This window comes from Malus domestica, chromosome 07, assembly GCF_042453785.1.
Source record: "Malus domestica chromosome 07, GDT2T_hap1".
Lineage (NCBI taxonomy): Eukaryota > Viridiplantae > Streptophyta > Magnoliopsida > Rosales > Rosaceae > Malus > Malus domestica.
The window spans coordinates 13,443,439-13,468,062 of record NC_091667.1 but is presented as its reverse complement, the minus strand read 5'-3'; the positions used below and the strand labels follow the sequence as shown (position 1 = coordinate 13,468,062).

The 24,624-nt window shown below is 38.9% G+C and overlaps 1 protein-coding gene across 2 annotated transcripts; it reads right to left on the bottom strand.

The window, feature by feature from the left end:
- Nucleotides 1–4,883: 4,883 nt before the first annotated feature.
- LOC103404629 (protein transport protein SEC16B homolog) lies at nucleotides 4,884–18,873 on the bottom strand. Of its 2 annotated transcripts, none has more exons than XR_011582747.1 (14): nucleotides 18,705–18,873; nucleotides 16,017–18,497; nucleotides 15,563–15,886; nucleotides 14,613–14,723; nucleotides 14,398–14,520; nucleotides 8,798–8,974; nucleotides 8,440–8,565; nucleotides 8,208–8,342; nucleotides 7,689–7,816; nucleotides 7,460–7,568; nucleotides 6,853–7,369; nucleotides 6,263–6,388; nucleotides 5,862–6,160; nucleotides 4,884–5,742 (listed from the first exon to the last, which is right to left on the bottom strand). XR_011582747.1 is itself a non-coding variant. In XM_029105616.2 (14 exons), exons 2-14 carry the CDS (start codon nucleotides 18,333–18,335, stop codon nucleotides 5,211–5,213), a joined length of 5,031 nt encoding a protein of 1,676 aa, XP_028961449.2. In that variant the 5' UTR covers nucleotides 18,336–18,497; nucleotides 18,705–18,873; the 3' UTR covers nucleotides 4,884–5,210. The 2 variants fall into 2 exon arrangements, 1 of the variants encoding a protein (XP_028961449.2); XM_029105616.2 differs by having other exon boundaries at nucleotides 6,848–7,369.
- Nucleotides 18,874–24,624: the final 5,751 nt, after the last annotated feature.

Genomic DNA, 24,624 nt, shown 5'->3' with positions numbered 1-24,624 from the left:
CAGAATTATATTCTTGTAAAAAAATATTGTTAAATGAATTGCGTCAAATCATTTATATATTATTTCCAACCAAAGAAATTAAGACATAGCCCTTCAATAGTTTATTATTTTTAATTTTGTTATTTAACTTTATTGGTCAATTAAATTAAACTACCATATTAAAATAAGATTATCCAGACGTATCTTGAAAATGAAATAAATAAAACCAATGCCTAGATACGTCAACTGTCATCGGCTATCCATTGCATGCTGATGTCAGGGAGTTGGAGGATGGCAGATGGGCCCCAAGAAATCGGTGTAACAACCTGTCCCTAATTTTACGGTTTTATTAATTTTAAAAAGTGAATTGACCGAAATGCCCCTTGAGGCGAGATTGTTGACTTTTGTTGACCGTCATTTTGTGACGCGTACGAGCTACTATTTTATTGTATTCGTGTAGTACTCGTTACTACAAACGCGTGGGCACAAGCAGAATCGAAATCGGAGTTACAGTCAAAATTTTACTGAACTACAAACATGAGGGTACTTTAGTAATTTTGCATTTTAGAATTTTGGTCCTTGATTATTTTAATAATTTAAGGTTGATATTTTTAATTTTTTTAATAATTTTCTAGCCCTTCGGGCCCATACCCACACCAAAGTCTCCCTCCTCTCTTGCCATGTGTCCTTCTCCCCCTTCATTCAGGAGTCTCTAGCACTCTCTCTGTATCTCTCACTCTAACTCTCTCATCCCTTCGCAACCACTGGTGTCGAGGCTAGCGTCCACCAACTCCCCATTTTCTCCGACGATCTCCACCAAACCAACACTTGGATCCTTTTTTTCTCCTTCTTGTTAGTCCCTCTCTTTCACACTCTCTGCTCATGGTTAGGAAGCCGAGCTTCATCTGAAATCTGAGAGGATTCCAGCAAGACTCTAACGAATCTGACCAAGGAAAGGGTCTGAACCACTTGTTTTGCTTTCCCCGTATCATTTTAACGATCGTTGGCTTCTTATACGCGTGTTTTAGCGACAATTTGGTGTAGAAATTAACTTGGGAAGTCTCCCCAGTTTTTCCAGCTCTGACGCCGCAAGTTGCTGGCCTTTTTCGGACCAATCTCGACCACAACTCAACTTGATTTTGGTATAAAATAATTCTCCTCTCTTTGAGCTTCAAATCCACGAATAATTTGTGGTTGTATTTTGAGCTTGAATCGAGCTCTGGGATTGTTGTCCAGATTTCGGTCGACCCACAACCTGAAAACGGGTCAGCCCAACCCATGAACCAAAACTGGATCCATGAGCCGACCTAAACCCGTGACCCGTTAACCCTAATCTAGATCTGACCCGGATCTATTTTAGAATTTGAAAGGAGTTAACTTCCGGTTAATTTTAACAGAATATTTCGTCTGAGGTTGGAATATTTCGTTAAAGTTAACTGTTGATCGTTACTTGACTTTTTTGAAATTTTCTCGGAAACCCTCATAAGCTAATTTTGATGCCCTAAGTACGTTTTTGGTATCTATTTAGTGCAATTTTAAAATTTTAATGTAGTTGATCGGCTCGGCGGCTCAGTTGGTTGACTGTTCACTTTTTACAAAATTTTCTTGGGACTCTTCTTAGCGTATTTCAATACCCCAATTTCAAATCCGCACTCCATTTTCCCAAATTTAATCATTTTAATTGATTTTTACTAATGGATCCCAATATTATGCTTAGGTGCGATTACTATCAGAGACTCCGGCTTCCCTAGTCTGAACGGTTGCGACCTCACAAGTATTTGTGAGTGAGTCTTTTCTTATAATATATATATATATATATATATATATATATATATATATATATATATTCAGTTTCTATAAATATTAATAATCCATTTTCTATGGGATGCCATAATTACATTAACATTTATAAGAAATGTCGTATTGTTAGGAAATTATGAAATAATCTTACGGGATGCACATGTAAGCGTACAATAATGGAGAATTAGACTTACGGCTATAATAGTATTATGTTGACTAGAATTATCAAATTAATATGGCATGACCGTATTCACGTTATCTATTCATCGTGTGCTATACTGGTGTTTGTACTCATCGAGGCCAGGGCCAGTCTTCATGTGTATGTTCATATCGCACCATACGTTCACTTTGGATCCATTGTAGGTGTCAGTCCTGTCCTAGATTGCTATAGGCAATCATGACTCGTTTGTGATGTGCATAACGTCAGTCTTCACGTGATTGTAGTACTAGAGCGTAAATTATTTCTTTACACCCAGTCTTGTTCATGTCATAATACCTCTACATGAACTCGTGTGTTAGCATATGTCGATGAGTACTTGATATGACATTCGTTTATGCGAGATATTGTGGTTGCTGAATGTTATGGTTTATTTACGAAATATGGTGAAGTATTTCATTTTCGAGATATTACTGTTTACAGTACATATTTTCATACTATACGTAGTATGCTATGTTTGAAAACTGTACTTGTTTTATGGCGAGGGGTTATTACGTTTTCAAAACGGTTTTTACAAAGCTTTATTTTTAGGCCCACTCACCCTTATTTTTCGCCCCTCCAAGTTTTAGTGGCATAGCTTTTGTGTCGACGAGGATTCTTGGCAAATGTTGCTTTAGGAGATTACCTTCGATGGTATATTTCTTATTCTACCTTTGCTGTACTTTACTTATGCTCTGACATTACGTGTGAATGGGGTTCAATCCTGCTCACACGCGCACTCTTGCATTTAGTCACTTTTAGGTTTAAATTTGTTCATATTTTTTTCACATCACTACACTTTATGGCTTCGTCACCTTACGGGTATCAGCCATCATAACTTGATTCGGAGTCCAGATAGACATTCTGGGTTGGGGTGTGACAATCGGGCTTGGAGGGTGGCTAGAAGTAGCCAGCCCGTTAGCATTTTGGCGAACTTTTGGCCTAGCAGGTTCCACGCATATTTAGACCAGCCCTCCATTGGAGATGGGTTTGTTTACCAAAACGGGCTATTGTTTTTGCATATAGCCTTTTAGCCGTCTCCATTAGAGATGGCCTTATATAGCCAAATATAAGACATCTCACCTATAAGCAAAGAAGAATAATAATATTGAAGAAGGGAAGTCAGGCTCCACAAAATGAAATCTTGTAAGTAGATACCAAATTCGTTGTTTAGAATCGAATTTGTGACATTCTATCCACAAGTAGAGGTGGCATATCAACCCATTAGGTTGTTAATGGATACTCATTAAGATCAATTTAGTTTGATTTTACCTTACACCATCATCACTAACAATCTCACTTCCATATTATGGTGATATCAAATTAATGAATATTAACGAGTACTCATTAACAACCTAATAGGTTGATTTGCCACCTTTACCCACAAACAAAGAGGAATACTTAAGTACCATTTATATTGTTGTAATAATGGTTTTTTTTTCTTTGAGCTAACTATGTTTTACACCATTAGGTTTTGAGTGATTTTTAAAATATGTCCCCATGTGTCAATTTCTCATACCACACCTTTGAAGTTTTGAAATTGTATAAATTTATTATGTTTTCTTCTAGTTTGGCTATTTGGTCCTTCATTCAATTGATGATTTGAAAAACGTAGGACTCATTTCTGAGTTGACGTGAAAGTAACACTTTCCCCAAATGGACCAAAATTAGTCATCATGGAGATTCAACTTCCCTCAATGATTCATTTCTAGTCCAAAATAATAACTAATCACAACGTTTGGTCCTAATGGTGCAGCTTCTATTCAACCTAGAAACAATCTCAGATTTGCCAAAATCAACAATATATTAAAATAGGCTTTTTAGCCAAAATGGTTCATGAAATTTCCGTAACTTCTCACTTTGGTCATTGAGATTTGAAATCAATACAAGTGGTCTCTGAGATTGTCTACCATCAATCATTTTTGTCCTTTCGTGAATAGTTATGTTAAATAAATATTAAAATGACAAAACCACCTCAATTTAATAAACAATAGGCCAAAATGATTTGATAAAAATTAAGGGTATTTTTGTCATTTTATCCTTATTTAATGGAGATTTTTCACGGAATGACCAAAATGATTGATGGTGGACAAACTTTGGAACCAATTCTATCGATTTTAAATCTCATGGATCAAAATGAGGATTTATGCATTTTTTAGGGACCATTTTGGATACAAAGCCAGTAAGTATCATACGACCAAATAGATGGCAGCATAAATGATATAATTTCTAAAACTTGTGGTGCATTATGAGAAAATTGAAACTCCATGACCCATTTTAAAAATTACCCAAAATGTGGAGGGTATAAAATGTAGTTCACACCTTTTCCTTCTCGTTTTGATAAAATAGAAGCATATTATGCCACTTTATATTGCGCATGGTGGTAAATCTCTCCACTTATGAGTATGAGGTCTTGGGTTCTAATCCCATAGATTACGAGTTTGAGACTAATTTATTCTTTCACCTAAAGTCAGGCAGGAAATTTATAGCTAGCTTAGTTAAAAACATTTACTCTTGCACCTAAAGTCTAATGTTCGTTTTCTACCTCTCCTGCTATCATTTGTTTAAAAATTAATTATAAAAAACAATACAAAGGGGTTAAAAATGTGAACAAAATTTAGCTATTTTTCAAAATTTCCCTTTCTATAATGTGTTATGCAAATCGTAATATGTGAACTTTACTTGGCTTCTTACAATTTTTCTTTACATTTCATTATTTTATTGTTCAACCGGTATTATCGAAACAATGTATTCCCCTTTCCGTCATAATGTTTCATTGTTATCATTATAATTGATGGTTCATCATGAAAATATTAATTGTTATCATAATCTTTAATTGTTTTAACACGTATGGATGGCTAATACAACTTTTTTTTTGAACGAAAAAATAAAAATTTAACAACGTAGGTTCTCACCTGCAAGGATTATTGATTTGGCAAAATTCTTAATAAAATCCATCAAAGGGAGTAATGGTATATCTAATATACGCAATTACGTTACGCTACGAGACATTCCCTTCGAAAAATTGGTACAACGGCTGCTTACTTTGTGTTTTCCTCAACGCAAACTGATTGCTGGTTTCAGGTATATGTGTAACTTCCTCTAATGGGGGCAAAGGGACTTCACCAAAAACCTGAACTCCCATCTGCGCCATCACCATACGTGCACAAGGATCCGGTGGCAACGCCCCCCCTATAACGCAACGCTCTATAGATTTACAACTATTCCCTACACCTCAGAGTTCAACTTCTTGAAGGCCGTCTCCAAAACTGCCACCACTACTTGGAAACTGCATCGGTGGTTGCGCACCGCTGTGTATGCGTGATGGTGGAGAAATACCGAGCGATTGTCCTAGAGGCTTTATTTCATTCCTCATAGAAGGATTGCTAGCATGGTTAAGGCTTCCACTCCACGATGCTACGCGGCGGGATTCATGGGGCTCATAGCTATTACCATTTCCCATATCTCCGGCTCTCTTTTGTACAATGTTATCCATGCTGGGAAACCGCTGCATAGTCATTGAAGACAATGTTGACGTTTGCGAAGTGGAAAATGCACTCTCAAATGATTTTGGGGGATTGTTGTTGGTCACCGTAGGTTCATGTGTGCTTTCTCCCGGTGTTTGAACTGTCTCTTCATAGGAAGTTACTGGAGCAGGGACGAAAATATTGGGTTTGGGACCACCCCCAGGTTTAGCATATGGAAGAGATGGTGACTGAAATAGGTTTGCTGGCATCCCGCCGCCCTTGTTGAATGTATCAACATACCTAAGGAAATTTGAACACAACTTAGATTAAGTGACTGATTGCTCTTTTTAAAAAACTTCTTAAAAATAAATACATAGAAGAGCAATGGGGAAAGACAGAAAGAGAATCCAGGAGTCTACCTTGAGCGAACGCCCGTACGTCCACGTGCAGAGAACTGGTTGGAACTGGGTGGAATGGGTGCTATTCCAGAACTCGGTTCAGGGGACACCAGGCTTGGAATTTGTGGCCCATTAACTGCAGGGAAACTTTTGGTTACCAGTGCATCATTTACATTGTAATCTTGCATTCTATTCGGAAAGGCTGCAGTCGGTGGTGGAGGTGGCAAAACTGCTTCCTTGGCTGGAGGTTCAACACCTTCTTCAACCCATTGCTTAAGTTTCTCATCATAGTAAAATTTATTCTTTTCACCCAATTTAGCCTTCAGAACAACAAAAAACAGGACAACTTGTGAGGTTAAACTGAGAATATATCTCCAAGAAAATCCCATCATTCAAACATAGTAAAAGGAATGTTTAAGTACCTGTCGAGATCTTTTCACAAACCCCAGAGTCTTCTGAAATATGCCAAAACCAAAACGAGATGACCTGGTAGATGTTGATGCATTTTCTTGCGGTTTAGAAGATTCCACTTTCTTGGATGAATCAACCTGATTGAACACAAAATAATGGCTGTAAAATTTATTTCCACCAGTACAACACAGTTCAACTATGGAAATCAAGTCTTTGTTGTTAGTATTGAGGTGAAATGTTACCAAATTGGGAAAATTGGAACTTGCTACACATGAACTATAACGAATATGAACAACTTGCACGATCTATTTGCACGATCTACAAGTTATTGCTTTGATGTGAATTTTACAGTGAACATTTTCAAAATATGGAATACATTATAACAGTGGTTTACTTTATTCCCATCCTTTATCACTTCTCCAATACTGTAACACACACACTGTACACTGAAGTTCAGTGGATTATTCATTTTCCTTTTTGCTTGCACATCCAAACCTCCCATTTACTTGTGAATTCTTGACAAACTCAAGGGATTTATATAATTCGAAACAAGGTCTAATAAAATAAGAGTAGTGCCGGAAAAAATAAACATGTACCTTACTTGGGCTTCTCCCAAAGTCTGGTTCTGATATGCTTCTATTGGGCACATCCAGTTGATTGTTCTCGGCAGTCCATTCGCTTATTGGCTCCATTGATGCTGAAGGCATTAAGGGAGACATAGCCATTGTTGATTGACTATTGGGTACACTTGGTTCTGGTATAAATGAAGACACGGCCATTGTTGATTGACTATTAAGTACACTTGGCCCTGGTACGGCCATTGTTGATTGACTGTTGGGCACACTAGGTCCTGGCGTAAACGAAGACACAACCATTGTTGATTGACTATTGGGTAGACTTGGGCCTGGCATAAACGAAGGCATAGCCATTGTTGATTGATTATTGGATAGACTTGGGCCTCCTGGTTGTTGAGCATGCTCATTACGTTGGGCAATGACTTGTGATGTTGAGGGTGCAGGTGGAGGCAGGCCTCCAACAACACGATGAGCAGTATTATCAAATAATGTAAGCAATTTACCCATCAGTTTGGTCGGAGTTGAATTTGTACTGTAACCACCCTGTACAAAATGTTTTATGTAAGAAAAAAAAAAAAAAAAAAAAAAAAAAAGAAAAAAAAAGAGGAAAAAAACTGGATTTTGGAGAAAAACCTGCTGATGGGCTCTTATCCGCTCCTCTAGCAATGACACTAACTGTCTCCATGTGTCCAGTTCGGGTGCTCGACCATATTTCAAAGACTTTAAAATTGCTTGACAGTATCTGACCAAACATATTGTATAATAAGCTAGAGGCAAATAATTTTTTTTTTTTAAAAGCGACCACTTTCAAATTTCTCTCTTAAGAATAAAAGGGGTCTCGATGAACAACAGTTATACTTACTTCAAAGCATCTGCAACTTTTCCAACTTCTGCCAACATGTGGGCATAAACAAGCTTATACGGCTGAAAAGGTAGTAGGAGAAACTGAGAATTTCCGAGAACCCTTGAGTATTCGTATAATTCTGTCCTCTGTCAATATAAAGTTTGGCTTAGTTAAAATCGGCTAAAGTAGTAAAACAAAAATTAATAATAATAAAAATAATAAAAGCAACAATAAAAATAACAGCAGCAACGACAAAAACAATAATAATAATAACAACAATGACGAAATACAGTTAAAACACTTTCTTCTTTCAACGGTGATACATGCTCCATATACAATTTAAAGGGCAAAAATTTTAGGGAGTCCAGAAATCAGTAGAATATAAACTCATTACATGTCAATCATAAGTGCAAGAAATTCCTGCATATGACAATTGGTTTCTGCGTCATTTAGTCTAAAAAGCTCCTAATTTAATTCAAAGTTCAATACAAAAACATATAACAAAAAAATAAAATAAATAAATATAATGCGGATCACCTGGATAGCCTCAGGACTGGCGTATGTTCGTGGATATTTCAAGTGATCAGCACCAATAAGACACAGTCTAGCACTGTCTGAATATGCCTCAAAATTGGCTTCTGCAACCAAATAACATATGTGTGCAGGAGTGTTCTGCAGAATGCTTTCAGTCAGGACAAAACCAAATAATATAACAAGTTTTGTACGTATAAAAATAAGAAGGAACTCAATCCAAGAAACACACAACTACCTGTCCCCTTTCTTTCCATAGGCAATCTCCAAGATGGATGATAACAAGCTCATCATCTTTTGTTCTGTTAGCAGTTAAGATGGCTAAATTCTCTTCCCATTCATCCAACATGGAATTGGCTCCAATCTGTGGTAAGGAATAGTCAAAATTTAGGCAAAAGCACACAAGGAACTTCAATGCATGACTATTCGACACAAAGGCAAGGCTTTCACTTCAGTTTCCTATTCAGTTGCATAACAAAAAAAAAAAAGAATTTAAACGAAGATAGAAAACACACAGGTCAGAGTTTACAACAAAAACCCAGGTCTATGCCTACATGAATAACCCATTTTGTCTGCACCAAATAACCGTAAATCACCTGTGTGTGCTGTTGTGAATCTTGTGATACATTCATAGAATTATGTAGGCTGCTATCTGTAGTGGCATTGGAAAACACGTCTGCAGGCTGCCTAGCAATTAATAAGCACAAAGTCCGCAATGGTGATCCTGCTGCTAACTGGTTTAGCGCCATAAGCTTCACAGTATCGCCATAAAACTGCATGCAACATTGAAACAAAAACAGTTAACATTACCATACAACAACAACAACAACAACAAAGCCTTTTCCCACTAAGTGGGGTCGGCTATATGAATCCTAGAACGCCATTGCGCTCATTTGTGTCATGTCCTCCGTTAGATCCAAGTACTCAAGTCTTTTCTTAGGGTCTCTTCCAAAGTTTTCCTAGGTCTTCCTCTACTCCTTCGGCCCCGAACCTCTGTCCCGTAGTCACATTTTCGAACCGGAGCGTCAGTAGGCCTTCTTTGCACATGTCCAAACCACCGGAACCGATTTTCTCTCATATTTCCTTCAATTTTGGCTACTCCTACTTTACCTCGGATATCCTAATTCCCAATCTTATCCTTTCTCGTGTGCCCATACATCCCACGAAGCATCCTCATCTCCGCTACACCCATTTTGTGTACGTTGATGCTTCACCGCCCAACATTCTGTGCCATACAACATCGCTGGCCTTATTGCCGTCCTATAAAATTTTCCCTTGAGTTTCAGTGGCCTACGACGGTCACACAACACGCCGGATGCACTCTTACACTTCATCCATCCAGCTTGTATTCTATGGTTGAGATCTCCATCTAATTCTCCGTTCTCTTGCAAGATAGATCCTAGGTAGCAAAAACGGTCACTTTTTGTGATCTTCGCTAGATTGCTCGGTCATTAGTGTGGATAAGTATATAAATGGATAGAGATAGGAAAGCAAACACAAGATGTACGTGGTTCACCCAGATTGGCTATGTCCACGGAATAGAGGAGTCCTCATTAATTGTGAAGGGTTTACACAAGTACATAGGTTCAAGCTCTCCTTTAGTGAGTACAAGTGAATGATTTAGTACAAATGACATTAGGAAATATTGTGGGAGAATGATCTCGTAGCCACGAAACTTCTAAGTACCGGAGTGTGGTATCGTCTTGACTTGCCTTATCTGTCTCATAGGTAGATGTGGCATCTTCTCTGGAAGTACTCTTCCTCCATCCAGGGGTGGTATCTGTAACTGGTGGAGATGCACAAGGTAATGTATCAATTTCACTTGAAGCTTACTTGTAGTTTCATGCTTGGTCAAGCGAGATACAAACCATGTAGTAGGAGTCCCCCAAGTCGCCGAGCTGGGGGATCTGCTGGAAGAGGTGACAGACAAGGTAAGCAATCAGAGCTCCGGCTGATTGTTCACATTCTCCCTATCTTGCAGGCAGCATGAAGGATAAAGAGAAGAAAAATGAGGAGAGATGATATGGGATACTTTTGCTTTTGAAGAAGTAACTTTCCACAGGCTTATTCTTGAACTGGGCTGGAGGGTTTTCTGGTTTCCTCCAGAGTATAAGGCCGACCGAAGAATTTGAGGGTCAAAACAAGTCCATCAAATCTAGAGTACGTTCGACCCTGCTGATATGGGATACTTTTGCTTTCGATAGAGTAGTGGATGTATCGGCACGTGTGCTGTTACGCTTGTCTCCACATGCTTCCTTGTATCCTTCTCACTTGCCCTATCTGTTCCTCAGGCAGATGCGGTATCTTCCCTGGAAGCATAAGATGTTGAAGATGAGTACTCGAGAGCAATGCCAGGTAAGTAATCAGGTAAGGGGTTCCAGGCAGTCAGTTCCTGGCTGGAAGCTTGATTCCAAGTGCTGACTGATTGCTCTCTTTCTCCTTGTCTTGCAGGTAAGAACAAGGCCAAAGGAAAAGACAGGGAAAAAGCATGATATGGGATACTCTTGCTTTTAACCCTGATGATATGAGATATTCTTGCTCTAGTATAGCTTGTTTACAGAGGTATTATCGGGGGGAAAGAAAGCTGAATATTTCGAAAGGCTTTGTTGGGAGTGCCCTCTCAAATAAGAGAAAGGGTTGAGCATTTTTGCAGGTCTGCCTGTCCGTTAGGGATGGAAGTCGACATATATAGGAGTCTCCCTAACATCAAGTAATAATGCTATTCCTTTACCCTGCTTGGTTATAGCACGGTAGTGGGAGCTGCCAGCTTCACATGTTTTAACTCTGTCAGAGCACTTTGAAAAAGTGGTTTGTGGTATCTGGAAAGCTGATGTTGCGTGTGAAGATTACAGACCTGTCGGGGGTCTGGCTCTCGAGATTCGGAGAACGATGCCTCTTCGATTTTTGAGAAAGCAATCATGCTGGGGGTCTGGCTCTCGAGATTCGGAGAGCGGTGTCTCTTCGATTTTTGAGAAAGTAATCATGTTGGGAGTCTGGCTCTCGAGATTCGGAGGGCCGTGCCTCTTCGATTTTGGAGCAAGCAATCTTGTTGGGAGTGTTTTCTCGAATGTGAGTAAAGGTTGGGCATGTTTGCTAGTCTACCTTGCCACGAAGCACAGAGGTTGACACACAGGGACTTTCCAATTATCCACCAGTGGTACTGTTCCTTTACCCTCTCTTCGATTTTGAGAAAGTAATCATGTTGGGAGTTTGGCTCTCGAGATTCGGAGGGCGGTGCCTCTTCGATTTTGGAGCAAGCAATCTTGTTGGGAGTGTTTTCTCGAATGTGAGTAAAGGTTGGGCATGTTTGCTAGTCTACCTTGCCACGAAGCACAAAGGTTGACACACAAGGACTTTCCAATTATCCAGCAGTGGTACTGTTCCTTTACCCTCTCATCGATTTTTGAGAAAGTAATCATGTTGGGAGTCTGGCTCTCGAGATTCGGAGGGCGGTGCCTCTTCGATTTTGGAGCAAGCAATCTTGTTAGGAGTGTTTTCTCGAATGTGAGTAAAGGTTGGGCATGTTTGCTAGTCTACCTTGCCACGAAGCACAGAGGTTGACACACCGGGACTTTCCAATTATCCAGCAGTGGTACTGTTCCTTTACCCTTGTGGGTAATAATATGGTAGCTAGACCTTCAAAATTTATGTGTCTAAACTTTGTTAGTGTTGTTTCTTTGCAATTCTTTTACCCTTCTTGGTCAGAGCGATGTAGTGGGAGCTGCAAGCTTCACGTGTCTCAACTTTGTCAGAGAACTTTGGCAAAGTTATCTGTGGTACCCATGAGCTACTGTTGCGTGTGGGAAGTGGGTGATTGAACAGTACGATTCATGTGCTTTCTACTTCGCCAGAAATCTTCGACAGAATGCCCATAATTTCCGCAAAGCTGAGTGTGCGTGTGACAGGTGCTGACAAGGCTGGAAAAGTAGGTGCCTCTTCGATTTCTGAAATCGGCCCTCGTGATCTCTGAGCAGCCCAGCTTTTGAGAAAGCAAGCCTCTTCGATTTCTGAGATCGGCCTTTGTGGTCTTTGAGCAGCCCAGCTTTTGAGAAAGCAAACACCTCTTCGATTTCTGAGATCGACCCTCGTGGTCTCTGAGCAGCCCAGCTTTTGAGAAAGCAAACGCCTCTTCGATTTCTGAGCAGGCGCCTCTTCGATTTCTGAAGCTTCGTCGAGTGCAGAATTTTATAGGGGCTGACATTAAGTTCCAAAGCACACTTGAATATCCACCAGTAGAAGCTCCATTCTTGCACTTCTAAGATCTTGATTTGTCCGACCTCTTCTCTCTTCAACACCTTTGAAAATGTCTGGCCCCTCCGACCGTCGTTTTGACTTGAACCTTGTTGAAGAGGCAGCCCCGTCTTCTCCAGACAACATATGGCGCCCATCCTTCGTCTCCCCTACTGGTCCTCTTACCGTTGGGGATTCCGTGATGAAGAATGATATGACCGCTGCGGTAGTGGCCAGGAACCTTCTCACTCCCAAAGATAACAGACTACTTTCCAAATGGTCTGATGAGTTGTCTGTTAAGGATTCTCTGGCTCTCAGTGTTCAGTGTGCAGGTTCTGTGTCTAATATGGCCCAACGCCTATTTGCTCGAACCCGCCAAGTTGAATCATTGGCGGCTGAAGTGATGAGTCTCAAACAGGAGATTAGAGGGCTCAAGCATGAGAATAAACAGTTGCACCGGCTCGCACATGACTATGCTACAAACATGAAGAGGAAGCTTGACCAGATGAAGGAATCTGATGGTCAGGTTTTACTTGATCATCAGAGATTTGTGGGTTTGTTCCAAAGGCATTTATTGCCTTCGTCTTCTGGGGCTGTACCGCGTAATGAAGCTCCAAATGATCAATCTCTGATGCCTCCTCCTTCTAGGGTTTTGTCCAGTACTGAGGCTCCGAATGATCCCCCTCCGGTGCCTTCTCTTTCTGGGGCTCTACCGACTGCTGAGACTTCTCCTAAGCAACCTTTGTGAAGGCTCCCTCTTGTTTGTTTATTTTGACTCAAGTATATGTACATATTTGTAACTTATCGGGGATATCAATAAATAAGCTTTCCTTCATTTCAACGTATTGTGTTAAATACACCAAAGCCTTCTTCGCTAAGTTCTTTGAATTTTCTTTTGTTGAAGCTTGTATGTTAAAGCTTTGTGAGTGGAGCATATAGGTTGAGGTAGTGTTCCCTTAATTTCCCGAGTGAGGAAAACTTCTCGGTTGGAGACTTGGAAAATCCAAGTCACTGAGTGGGATCGGCTATATGAATCTTAGAACGCCATTGTGTTCTGTCCTGTGTCATGTCCTCCGTTAGATCCAAGTACTCTAAGTCTTTTCTTAGGGTCTCTTCCAAAGTTTTCCTAGGTCTTCCTCTGCCCCTTCGGCCCTGAACCTCTGTCCCATAGTCGCATCTTCTAATCGGAGCGTCAGTAGGCCTTCTTTGCACATGTCCAAACCACCGTAACCGATTTTCTCTCATCTTTCCTTCAATTTCGGCTACTCCTACTTTACCCCGGATATTCTCATTCCTAATCTTATCCTTTCTCGTGTGCCCACACATCCAACGAAGCATCCTCATCTCCGCTACACCCATTTTGTGTACGTGTTGATGCTTCACCGCCCAACATTCTGTGCCATACAGCATCGTCAGCCTTATTGCCGTCCTATAAAATTTTCCCTTGAGCTTCAGTGGCATACGGCGGTCACACAACACGCCGGATGCACTCTTCCACTTCATCCATCCAGCTTGTATTCTATGGTTGAGATCTCCATCTAATTCTCCGTTCTTTTGCAAGATAGATCCTAGGTAACGAAAACGGTCGCTCTTTGGTATTTCTTGATCTCCGATCCTCACCCCTAACTCGTTTTGGCCTCCATTTGCACTGAACTTGCACTCCATATATTCTGTCTTTGATCGGCTTAGGCGAAGACCTTTAGATTCCAACACTTCTCTCCAAAGGTTAAGCTTTGCATTTACCCCTTCCTGAGTTTCATCTATCAACACTATATCGTCTGCGAAAAGCATACACCAAGGAATATCACCTTGAATATGTCCTGTTAACTCATCCATTACCAACGCAAAAAGGTAAGGACTTAAGGATGAGCCAATTAGATAGGACAAGCTTTCTTAGTATGTTTTTATTATAAAAAAAGGATCGCCCAATATAAATAAAACAGAGAGATGATTTGATTGCAAGAACCTGTTCACCAAGCTGCGATGCAATGACAAGTGCTGGACCCCACAATTGACCATTCTGTGCACATTGTAAAGCCTCTTTCTTCCTACCAGAGACAAGAAGATTTTGTACCTCAAGAGCAGTCGCCTAAAGAAAAAACATATATTCATTATGGAAGGCACTGAAAATTTATGTGTCAGAGAGAGAGAGAGAGAGAGAGAGTTAAGAGAATGGCATACTTGACTTTGTGCTTCAGAAGGCAAGTTCTGTAACATAAGAGCACCATACTCATTGCTTCTCTTAGCAGAGGCAAAAAGCTTGGCAACGGCTGACTCCGGACAATCAGATTCCTAATTATATTGTTACAGAAGTGGTTAATAATCATATCACACGAGAACTGTTGAACCCTCTTGAACAAATAAAAAAAGTTCTTCATTTTCAATCTTCAAAAGAATCATTGAATTGCAGAGGATTTAGGGTTGAAATAGATACAGTTTGTTCTACAGAAAACTCACACCCCAAAAGAAAAAGCAAAATAAATCGTAAATCACCAATTTCACTAATGTTAGGATGGAGAGGGTAACACAGCAAGATAACAACCTAATATACAAGCAAGCCGTCAGTATACACACAAGCCATCTCTTTGGTTTTTCTTTTCCAACGGTAGAGAGCTTTTTGGTTTTATCAACAGTCACAATACTCCAACAAAATGAAGAATGATTTTCTTATAATTTAGTCCCTACATTTAGGGATTATACTATAAGGACCTCTCATTGCAGACAATATTCCTTTATGACCCAAATATTCCATTAAAATCCCTAAATGAGTCCTCAAAGTTGGTGGTGGAGTCCCTAAACAGGGACTCCCATTGGAGATGCTCTTGTACTCTCCTATGATTATTTAACTGTAATTGGCATACTATTAATGTTGTCGCATGAAACTTAAGTGACAATTATCACTAAATACAACACTTCTAATGAGAAAATCCATCAATTGAGCATGCCCCATCAAGAAAGATGTATAACCAGCATAATTAATATCGTAGAATAAAAACTAGAAATTCACAAATTTGCCAAATTTCAAGTATTTATGACTCAAATTGAGAATGATAATCACGCAATTAAAATGTGATGAATCATCCAAACAGGTCATAAATTAACAGTCATTTACGAACCACAAATTAAAGTACCTTCAATGCTACATCAGTGCCAAAGGGAGATCGAAGTTTTCCATAATATTGGCATCCTATTTTTAGTAAAGAGAAAAGCAACCTCGAATGGTCCCTTTTTCTGATATCCATATAAGGAGTTACACAGTTTGCAATCTTGTCGTCTATCCATTTATTTACTTCGCTACTTCCAACACTCCCCCCAACCAAAGGGCCAGGGTACGACTGTTGGCACAATGCATGGAAATAAGCACAACCATCATTTCCAAAGCTTGCAACATCAGTTTTGTCCACGACAACAACTTCCATCAGATTGAGAACATTAATCGAACTTCCTACAGAGTCCTTCAAATAACAAATAGAAAACAAAACGAAATTAAAGCCTATGCCAACACCAGACATTTGAGTAGAAACATGTATGTATATAAAGCAGGTATGTGTCACAGGAATTTGAAATCAGAAGGTAAGGCTTCACCTGGCTTCCATATATGTTGCTATTATCTTTCATGGTTATAAGTTTCCCACCAAATCCAAATGTAACTAGAGCATGTGGAGGACGTCCTGCAGATGACCATCCCACACTTGCCTCATGAGAAAACTGAGCTCCCCTTTCAATTGGTTGCTGTAAAAATTGTACTGGCTTGTAACTATCAAAGTTGGCAGGTGAGAAGCGTGTCACTTGGTTTGGCTCCTTAGCTTGATGATGATGATGGTTTCCAGCAGGATTAAAGCTTTCAAACCCTCGAACCCCACTACTTAAATCGTAGCCATGACTTGCCGGTTGATTAAGAGCAACGGATCCAGAAGGATTGAACCCTATTTGTTGATTCACAGAATTGGTTACATGCCCGGTTGAGAAATACTGGGTTGCGTACTGCTGTGTCTCAGTAACACTAATAGTGTCACTTGCGGAAACTTTCTGATTATCCCACATGCTCACATTTTGCTGATCGTAGGTTCTCATAGAGCCATCCAAGTTTGAAACATCTGAACCATGATTCTCCACGTTTAAATTGTGATATTGCTGATTATACTCCACACTTGTTGACTGGTCAAAAGCCAGAGTGGAAGACTCCAACTGCTTCCATTGTTGGATTATTGTGTCATAGTACCACCCAGGGTATTGTGGATCAAAAACCATATGTGCAGGGTAGACTGTGCTCCCGTTAGAATGTTGGTTCCAGCCAGAAACAGCGCTAGTTTCAGATCCCAGAGCCACATTTTGAGAAACAGACTGCGCTTGTTGCTGTAAATAATAAACATCTGCTTTCTGGTCTGAAAAAAGATTGTCTGCAGTTTGAGAATTCACATTTACACTTTCCTGAACATTTGCATTAATGTTCAAATCTGCACTTGTATTTGCATTCACATCATAACCCTCCAATTGATACCATTGCCCAGTATTTGGATCATACCTCCATCCCGGATAAAGGTTATCCCAATTCTGGCTACTATTTAACTCCTCCTGCCCATCTGTACTTTGTTCCTCAACAGCCCCGTAGTGTTGACCTCCTTGTTGCTGCCCATAACTAGAAACACTAGCAACTGAGCTCTCCAAGGCACCATCAGTGACATTAGACGTGGCCCAGGATTGGTCTGTATTACCCAAATTTGCAAATGGGTCTCCGGAGAAATCTTGAAAGTCACCAGAAGGATCGAAATCTGAGTTAAACGAAGTCCATTGAACTTCTTTCACACCTGATCCCACTGATGCCAAGCTCGTATTCAAGTCCTGCCCATCTAAATTTTGTCCCTCAACAACCCCATAGCGCTGACCTTCTTGGTGCTGCCCATAACTAGAAACACCTAAATCAGGAACTGAGTTCTCCAAAGCACTATCAGTGACATTAGACTCGGCCCACGATTTGTCTGTATCACCCAAATTTGCAAATGGGTCCCCTGAGATATCTCCAAATTCACCAGAAGGATTCAAATCCGAGTTAAACAAACTCCATTGAGCTACTTGCACTCCTGATCCCACTGATGCCAAACTTGTATTCAAGTGCTGCCCACCTAAATTTTGTCCCTCAACAACCCCATAGCGCTGACCTTGGTGCTGCCCATAACTAGAAACACCTAAATCAGGAACTGAGTTCTCCCAAGCACTATCAGTGACATTAGACTCGGCCCACGATTTGTCTATATCACCCAAATTTGCAAATGGGTCCCCTGAGACATCTCCAAATTCACCAGAAGGATTCAAATCCGAGTTAAACGAACTCCATTGAGCTACTTTCATTCCTGATCCCACTGATGCCAAACTTGTATTCACCGTCCCATTCACTGAACCTTCCTTCCCTTTATCTTCCAATGCCTTAGCCTCATTTGTATTACTCGCTTTATCCTCCAATGCACTAGCCTCATTTATATTATCAGCCATATCATCCCATGCACCAGCCGCATTTCTAATATCGACTCTATCATCCAATAGACTAACCCCATTTCTATTATCGGCTATATCATCCGATGTACTGGCCTCATTTCTAGAATCAGGTTTCATCGACTCACCTTCTTTAACAACTGCAGGGACCTGACTGACACCTAACTGTTCCACCACAGCCCCATCTTCATGACCCAATTCACCGTTAACCCCAAGACTAGCATTGCCGCCCGTGTCTACTACTCCCACGGGACCTACTTCTGAAATACTCAATTTCGAAAAAGCTTTGTCATCAACAAACTCTTTCTTCTCTACCGGTTTATGCACAGATTCAGTAAAGTCAATGTCATCATTAACCAATCTGTCAAAGAAATCCTCGTCTGTATCCTCCACCTCAAATGGAGAACTCGCCATCTAAACCACACCCTAAAACCCTCCAAATCAACCTCACTCTATCCAATCAAAAACCCACTTCCCCAAATTTTCTTCAGCCGACAAAATTCAGTAAAATTGAAGAACCACAGCATTCAGCCACTGAAAAACTTCAAAATTCTGAAATTTACTACCATTTACCATCTGAAACAAAATTAATAACGACCAATAAAATCAACAAAAACAAAATCAGAGTTCTAGCAATCCAATTGAAATCTGAAATTGACTTTTCTCTGGTGTGTAGGATTGAATAGTTGGAAATTAACAAAAAAAATAAAAAAGCGATTCAGAGAGGACTGAATTAATATTTAATAACACTAAAATTCTGGGTTTAAAGAGTAATTAACTTACAGGTTAAACCCTAATGATTTCTAGGGAGGGAGAGGATCGGGGTCTCCATTGAGACAAATCATGGATCTTGCAGCAGACTCAAAGCATGAAGGCAGCGCACCCACCAAAGATGTTCGAATGTTTTTACGAGTGTGTCAAAGTTTGGCCTGGTATATAAAATCTTGACCACAAGAGAAACAATTGCCATATATATATATATATGGCCACGTGCCAATCGTCACAAGAGTTCTTTTAGATACACTGCTCTGTGAACTACGAGTTTAACACCTATTTAGAACGCAATGTGTCACTTAACTTGTTTTAACAAGGTAAAATGTCATTGTATATGAAATACGCTGTATTTTGTTTGTGTGGGATAAGTTGTTTATTTATTTTGAAGTCGTGCCAGCTTTTGACCGCAAACTAGATAAAATATCATCAAATCTAATCATGGGGAATTAATTAGCTGATTTCAAATAGTTCAAAAAGTTAATTTTCAAAAAAATTATTCAACAAGTCGATTTAAAATATAATAACAATTTACGAAGTCGAGTGGTAATTTACCCTTTAAAAAAATTGGGAAGTACCCAATAGGATTTGATTTGACTTTTACGTATTCCTTCTATTGGTTTTTTTGGTTGGAGTGTGATATCCACACACTTCATTTTACTTCTCATACATCATTTTAATTTTCGACCGTCGGATCAGATGAATTAAAGAAGATCAAAGGACAAAAATTAACAAGGGGTGTGTGAGAAGTAATTTGGGGTGTGTGGATAACACACCCCTTTTTGGTTTCTCAAAAGGTGAAAGGTGTGAAAATGGTCTTTTTCTTCCTTTTTGTGGTCAGTGTCTGAATTAGGATATCTATACCCGATTTTTAGACAATGGAAATAAGAAATAATTTGTGCTTTTTTTTTTATCAAACAATAAATTTGTTGGATTAGATATTAGATTAGCCACTGACGAGATTTTAATTCATGTTGTCATGCAATGACTCAATACCTTTCTACCACTGTGATAAATGGTCACTTTTGTGTCATTTAAATCTATGAGGAAATGATGAATCTCTTCTTTTTTTTGGTGAAATGATGAATCTCTTCTTTTGGTACATGTATTATACCATTTTATCAATTTGGTACGTGAATCTTTTTTTGTTAGTTACTTAATACGTTTCGTTGAATTGGTGTTGAAGGAAGCAAACGTGACTTGAATTTTTTCCCTGCATTTGTTGTAACCTTAGTTGGATTTGTTTACCCTTTTAATCACTATTTTTACCGTGTACAACTATTTTAATTTTTAACCACCACGGGGTGGCCGGTGGTTGGGACACAATGGTGGTCAGAAAAAGATTGAAATACTTATGTGAGTCTTCTCTAACTCCCCTAAAGGGTGGACTGCCGTGACAAATCACCAGTTGATCCCCTTTTAATAAAAAAAAATATTTTATTTTTGTTTTAACCTTCGTGTGTGTTTTTTAACGTAACTTGACGGAATGTCATGCATTGATCTTCAAAGGAAAAACTCAACACCAAAAAAGCTAGATTAGAAATGAATGAGTTAATTAGCAGATGAGAATTCTTTTCGGATTCTCACATTATATCCATTCATCGTATATCGTGCTGTCAGCTTTCATTAGATACTGTTTGTGTTCAATTTTTAATAAAAAAATTCAAAATAATTTATGGTTACATGATATACGATGAATGGATAGAATATAAGAATCATTAGGATCTTCACAAAGAGGATCTGGAGATGATACTAATCCCTAAGACCATCTCCAATGGTTGGGCTAAAAGCCAAATTTTTTAGCCTGAAAAATTTAGCTTTTAGCCCAGAAACAGTTTTTCTGCTCCAACCTTTCTGGCCTAAAATTTTAGCCCGGAATTATTAAAGAATAAACTTAGGCTATTTTTTTCTTAAATTAATTAAAAAAAAATAAATATGTAGACTATTGTAAATTAATTTTATGAACATTTTAATCTAAAAATATTTAAATTCCGATAAATATTGAAATATCACTAAATTTTTCACAAATTAATAAACCACATAAACTTAATACAACCGATAATTCATAAACTGCATAATTAATGAACTACATAAACTTAATACAAATGACAATTAATAAACTTAATTAAGAAAACACATAATTCATATACTACTTACATAAACTTAATAATCATATCTATCATCTTCACTTGGTGATGGACTTCGTACAGGACTTGGGATATAAGGTTCAGAAGATTCATCATCTTGAAACATACTCCTTGAGGCAGACTTTCGTAAAATTTCCTTTTGCTTACCACGTAAGAACTTCTTCCTCTCTAGAGTGTATTTGCTGAGGTCTTCCATCATCAAATTAATTTCAAACCTATCTTGCTCCCTATATGAGATTTCCTTAATTTGCAAACGCATTCGGGCCGTTTCTTCTTGGCGAGCGCTATGGGTTTAGTTCAATTTTGCAATTCCGGTAGCAAAGTGTTCACTCATCGGATCTTGGGGCTTTCCTTTTCTCTTTGCTTTCTTTTGCTTATCTCTTCCTGGGGGCCTTGTAAAAAAAGGAGATGGGGTCATTTCATCGACACCTTCATCTCTGGCATTTGTCTGTGCGGCTTCACGTTGAAATAATCTTCTCCATTGTTGGTGCGCATCAGTTCCCCACCTCGAACAATTCTTGAGGACATCCCAAGCACGTTGAAACTTAAAAACTTGATTTTTTTTGGTGTTACTCTTGTCTTGCAAATTTCCATTGCTTTTGTCACCCTATGCAAAAAATACATAAAAATAATTAGTTGCAAAATAATATTATGTACATGACAAATAAAATATCAAGAACAAAACTCACAATTTCTGTGGCGCTCCTTCTACTAGCTATGCCAACCACGGCTCTCTTCAAGTTTCCCTTCCATAAAGTGCATGCTTTGTTGATAGTCTTCCATTGATCATAAACACCACCACCGTCCCGCCCGCCGCCATTGCAGTTTTCTTGAAACATTGCAATGATTTTACCCACAAAACTTTCTTATTTTGATTTATGCCAACTACACCATCTTCGCTAATAGAAACTCATGCCAAGCATAAAGCAACATCTTCCTCATAGGTCCAATTACGACCTCTAATATGCTCTCTTGCCATGTTGAACAATTTGGAAATGGAAAGTAATGGTAGAAAGATAAATTGGAAGAATTGTAGGAGGAAATTGAGTTTTGTGTGGATGTTTGAACAAATACATAGATATTTATAGACTTTTTAAGTAAATTTTGAGTTAAATAATTTTTTTTAATTATTTTAGTCGTTAGATTTAAATTTGGGCTGTTAGATCTTTTTTTTACCGTTAGATTTGATTATATTCGATTTCAGCCGTTGGATTCAATGTATTTTAAAATAACATATTTTTTAAAAATGAAATTTGAATCTGGACCGTTGGATCAAACAACGGTCTTTAAATGATGGTCATCTGATGAGGAAAAGAGCCATTGGGCTTAGGGAAGTGACTGACATGGCCCTGACAGTGGGCCCCCACGCTGTCGGGACGTGATTGCAAGCAGCCTTCGTGGGGCGTGTCAGCGAGTGAGCTGGCCAAGACTAGCCCAATTTGTTGCGAGTCCACGCGTGTTTGGGGGGAATTTAGGGGCGGGGAATTTTGGGGGGAAATTTGGCAAATAACCCATTGTTGGAGTTGGTCTAATTAGCTATATGATGAGATTTCAAAAGGCAGTTGTTTTATTATCCCAATTAAAGTACAAATGTATACTGATGGAATGATGGGATGCAATGATAATAAGTTAGGTAGAGGACAAGCACTACATCGAATGGGGACACATTAGGACTTGCAGTTGAACTTAAACCCAAATGTGATATGAAATTGGATTCGCTTTTCACCTTAAAGTGATAGGTCAGGAAAATCAATTAATGGAGATCATTGAATTCAATTTGTGCGGCTCAGATTAGTTGATCCTTAAACTCCAAACACTAAGGTTTGGAGCAGATCCAATTCCATGTGATATGCTTTTTTATCTTATTCTTCTTGTTTTTTTTTTGGTCGAAATTCTTCTTGTTTATTAACTTTATTTGGTGAATAGATTTCCGTATACTTCTTTATCTCCTCTTGCATTGATCACATACCTCATGTTCTAAACATTGCAATGTCATACCTCAACTTATGAATTCGTTGCAGTGTTAGATCTTCGTTAAATTTTCAACCTTACTTTTAAGTGATGACGCGGCAGGTGCGGAGTCCACTCTTCATCCAACTGAATTTAAAAATTAATTAAATATTATAAATTAAGATTTTATAATCCCAAAATACTAAAATTTATTAAAAACCATCCTTGCTCTCCTCACTTCACTCTCCCTCTTCTCTCGCTCATCTCTCCCTCGTCTACTCCATTGGTTTTGGTCTGAAAAAATAAAAAATTAAGGATTTATTTTTTTGGTCAGAAAAATTTAAAATAATTGGAAAAAAACTCTCCTTGATTTTGCAGCAACGTTCCTAAATTCACAATGATTTGCAAGTTCAATTTGGAGGAACATGTATACATTAGATCTTGTGTGTCCTGAGTTTAACCTCCCCCCGTTTTAGCCATCACCAATCTGTTTTATTTCTCCATTGGTTTCGCCACCGCCCAATTGGGTGTCTCTAGTTTTTGATTTCCCGCTAGCTTGTACATGTGCAACTCGAGAATCTTGTGTTCGAGCCTGACGACTGTTGAGCAAAAATTGTACATAATATGTAAACAAATAATTCACTCAACATAATTTCACCCTCGTTCATTCTTCCTAAGAGGATTTTATTAATTTAAATTTGACCCATTCTAGACTATGCATCTATTAATTACAATCCTTCATTAAAAGGAAAAACCCTTTGATTCCAATATGAATAAATTGTAACTTGGGGATTTGGGTGTTTGATTTTTGTGACTGCACCTAGGTCGAGCCCTAGATTACCTACGTATCCTCTTTGAGGGATCAAGTCACTCGTAGTTCTTTATGTATTTGTTAGGGTTTGATGCCTTATGCAATTTCAGCTCATGCAGGTGAATAGTGTTTGATGTCTTGTGCAGCTTTAGCTCGTGTGGGCAAGGACTTTGAGTCATTGAAGCAAAATGTGGCTTCGTGCGATTTGAGACTTGTTACGGCTTTGTGCCACTTGATATTTAATATAGCTTCATTTCATTGGGATTTGTTGCGACTTCGTGCCATTTGTAGTTGCTTTGTGCCATTTGACATTTGATGTGGCTTTATGCCATTTGGAGCGGCTTCGTGCCATTTGAAATTTGACGCGGCTTCATGCTATTGATTTTTTATACGACTTCATGCCTTTTGAATCTTGACGTGGTTTCGTGCCGTTAAATAAAATTTGGTGGATATTTTTGATAAATAACTAATCAAACTTGAAGAGTGAGTTTGGATCAGTGCATTGAGCGTTTCTTTTTATAGAGCCGTTTTCCATGGTTGGATTTAATTCACCATACTTTTTTGTCTACACCTTCTTTCCTTTAGTACACTTGTGATTGGGCACAAGTGAGTGATCATGCCTGTTGATTTAGTGACGAGCATGTTTCAAGCGTTTTTCATGTGGTGAGACTCATCCCACATTGTTTGGGAAATGTTGATCAAGATAACTTCTTCTGATGCATTTTCTTTAAGGGTCCCACGCGAGCGACATCCCAATTAATTTGAGAACTCTATTTACATCAAACTTCTTATTTCTTTCCCTTGTAGACTTGAATTTTCCAAGTCCAAATAGGACTTCACATGGTGTTGAAGTCCTAGCACAAAAGGCTTTTGGTGGAACTCTAAGAAGCAGTTCCTATGTTAATTTTATCCATTAGAATATTAGGTTAACGCTTGCTGGTTTTCTGCTACAAGTGAGATTGATATAGAAGCCATAGTCTTGCTGTTACTTGTTACTTGTGCCTGTGATAGAGACAATCCTTGA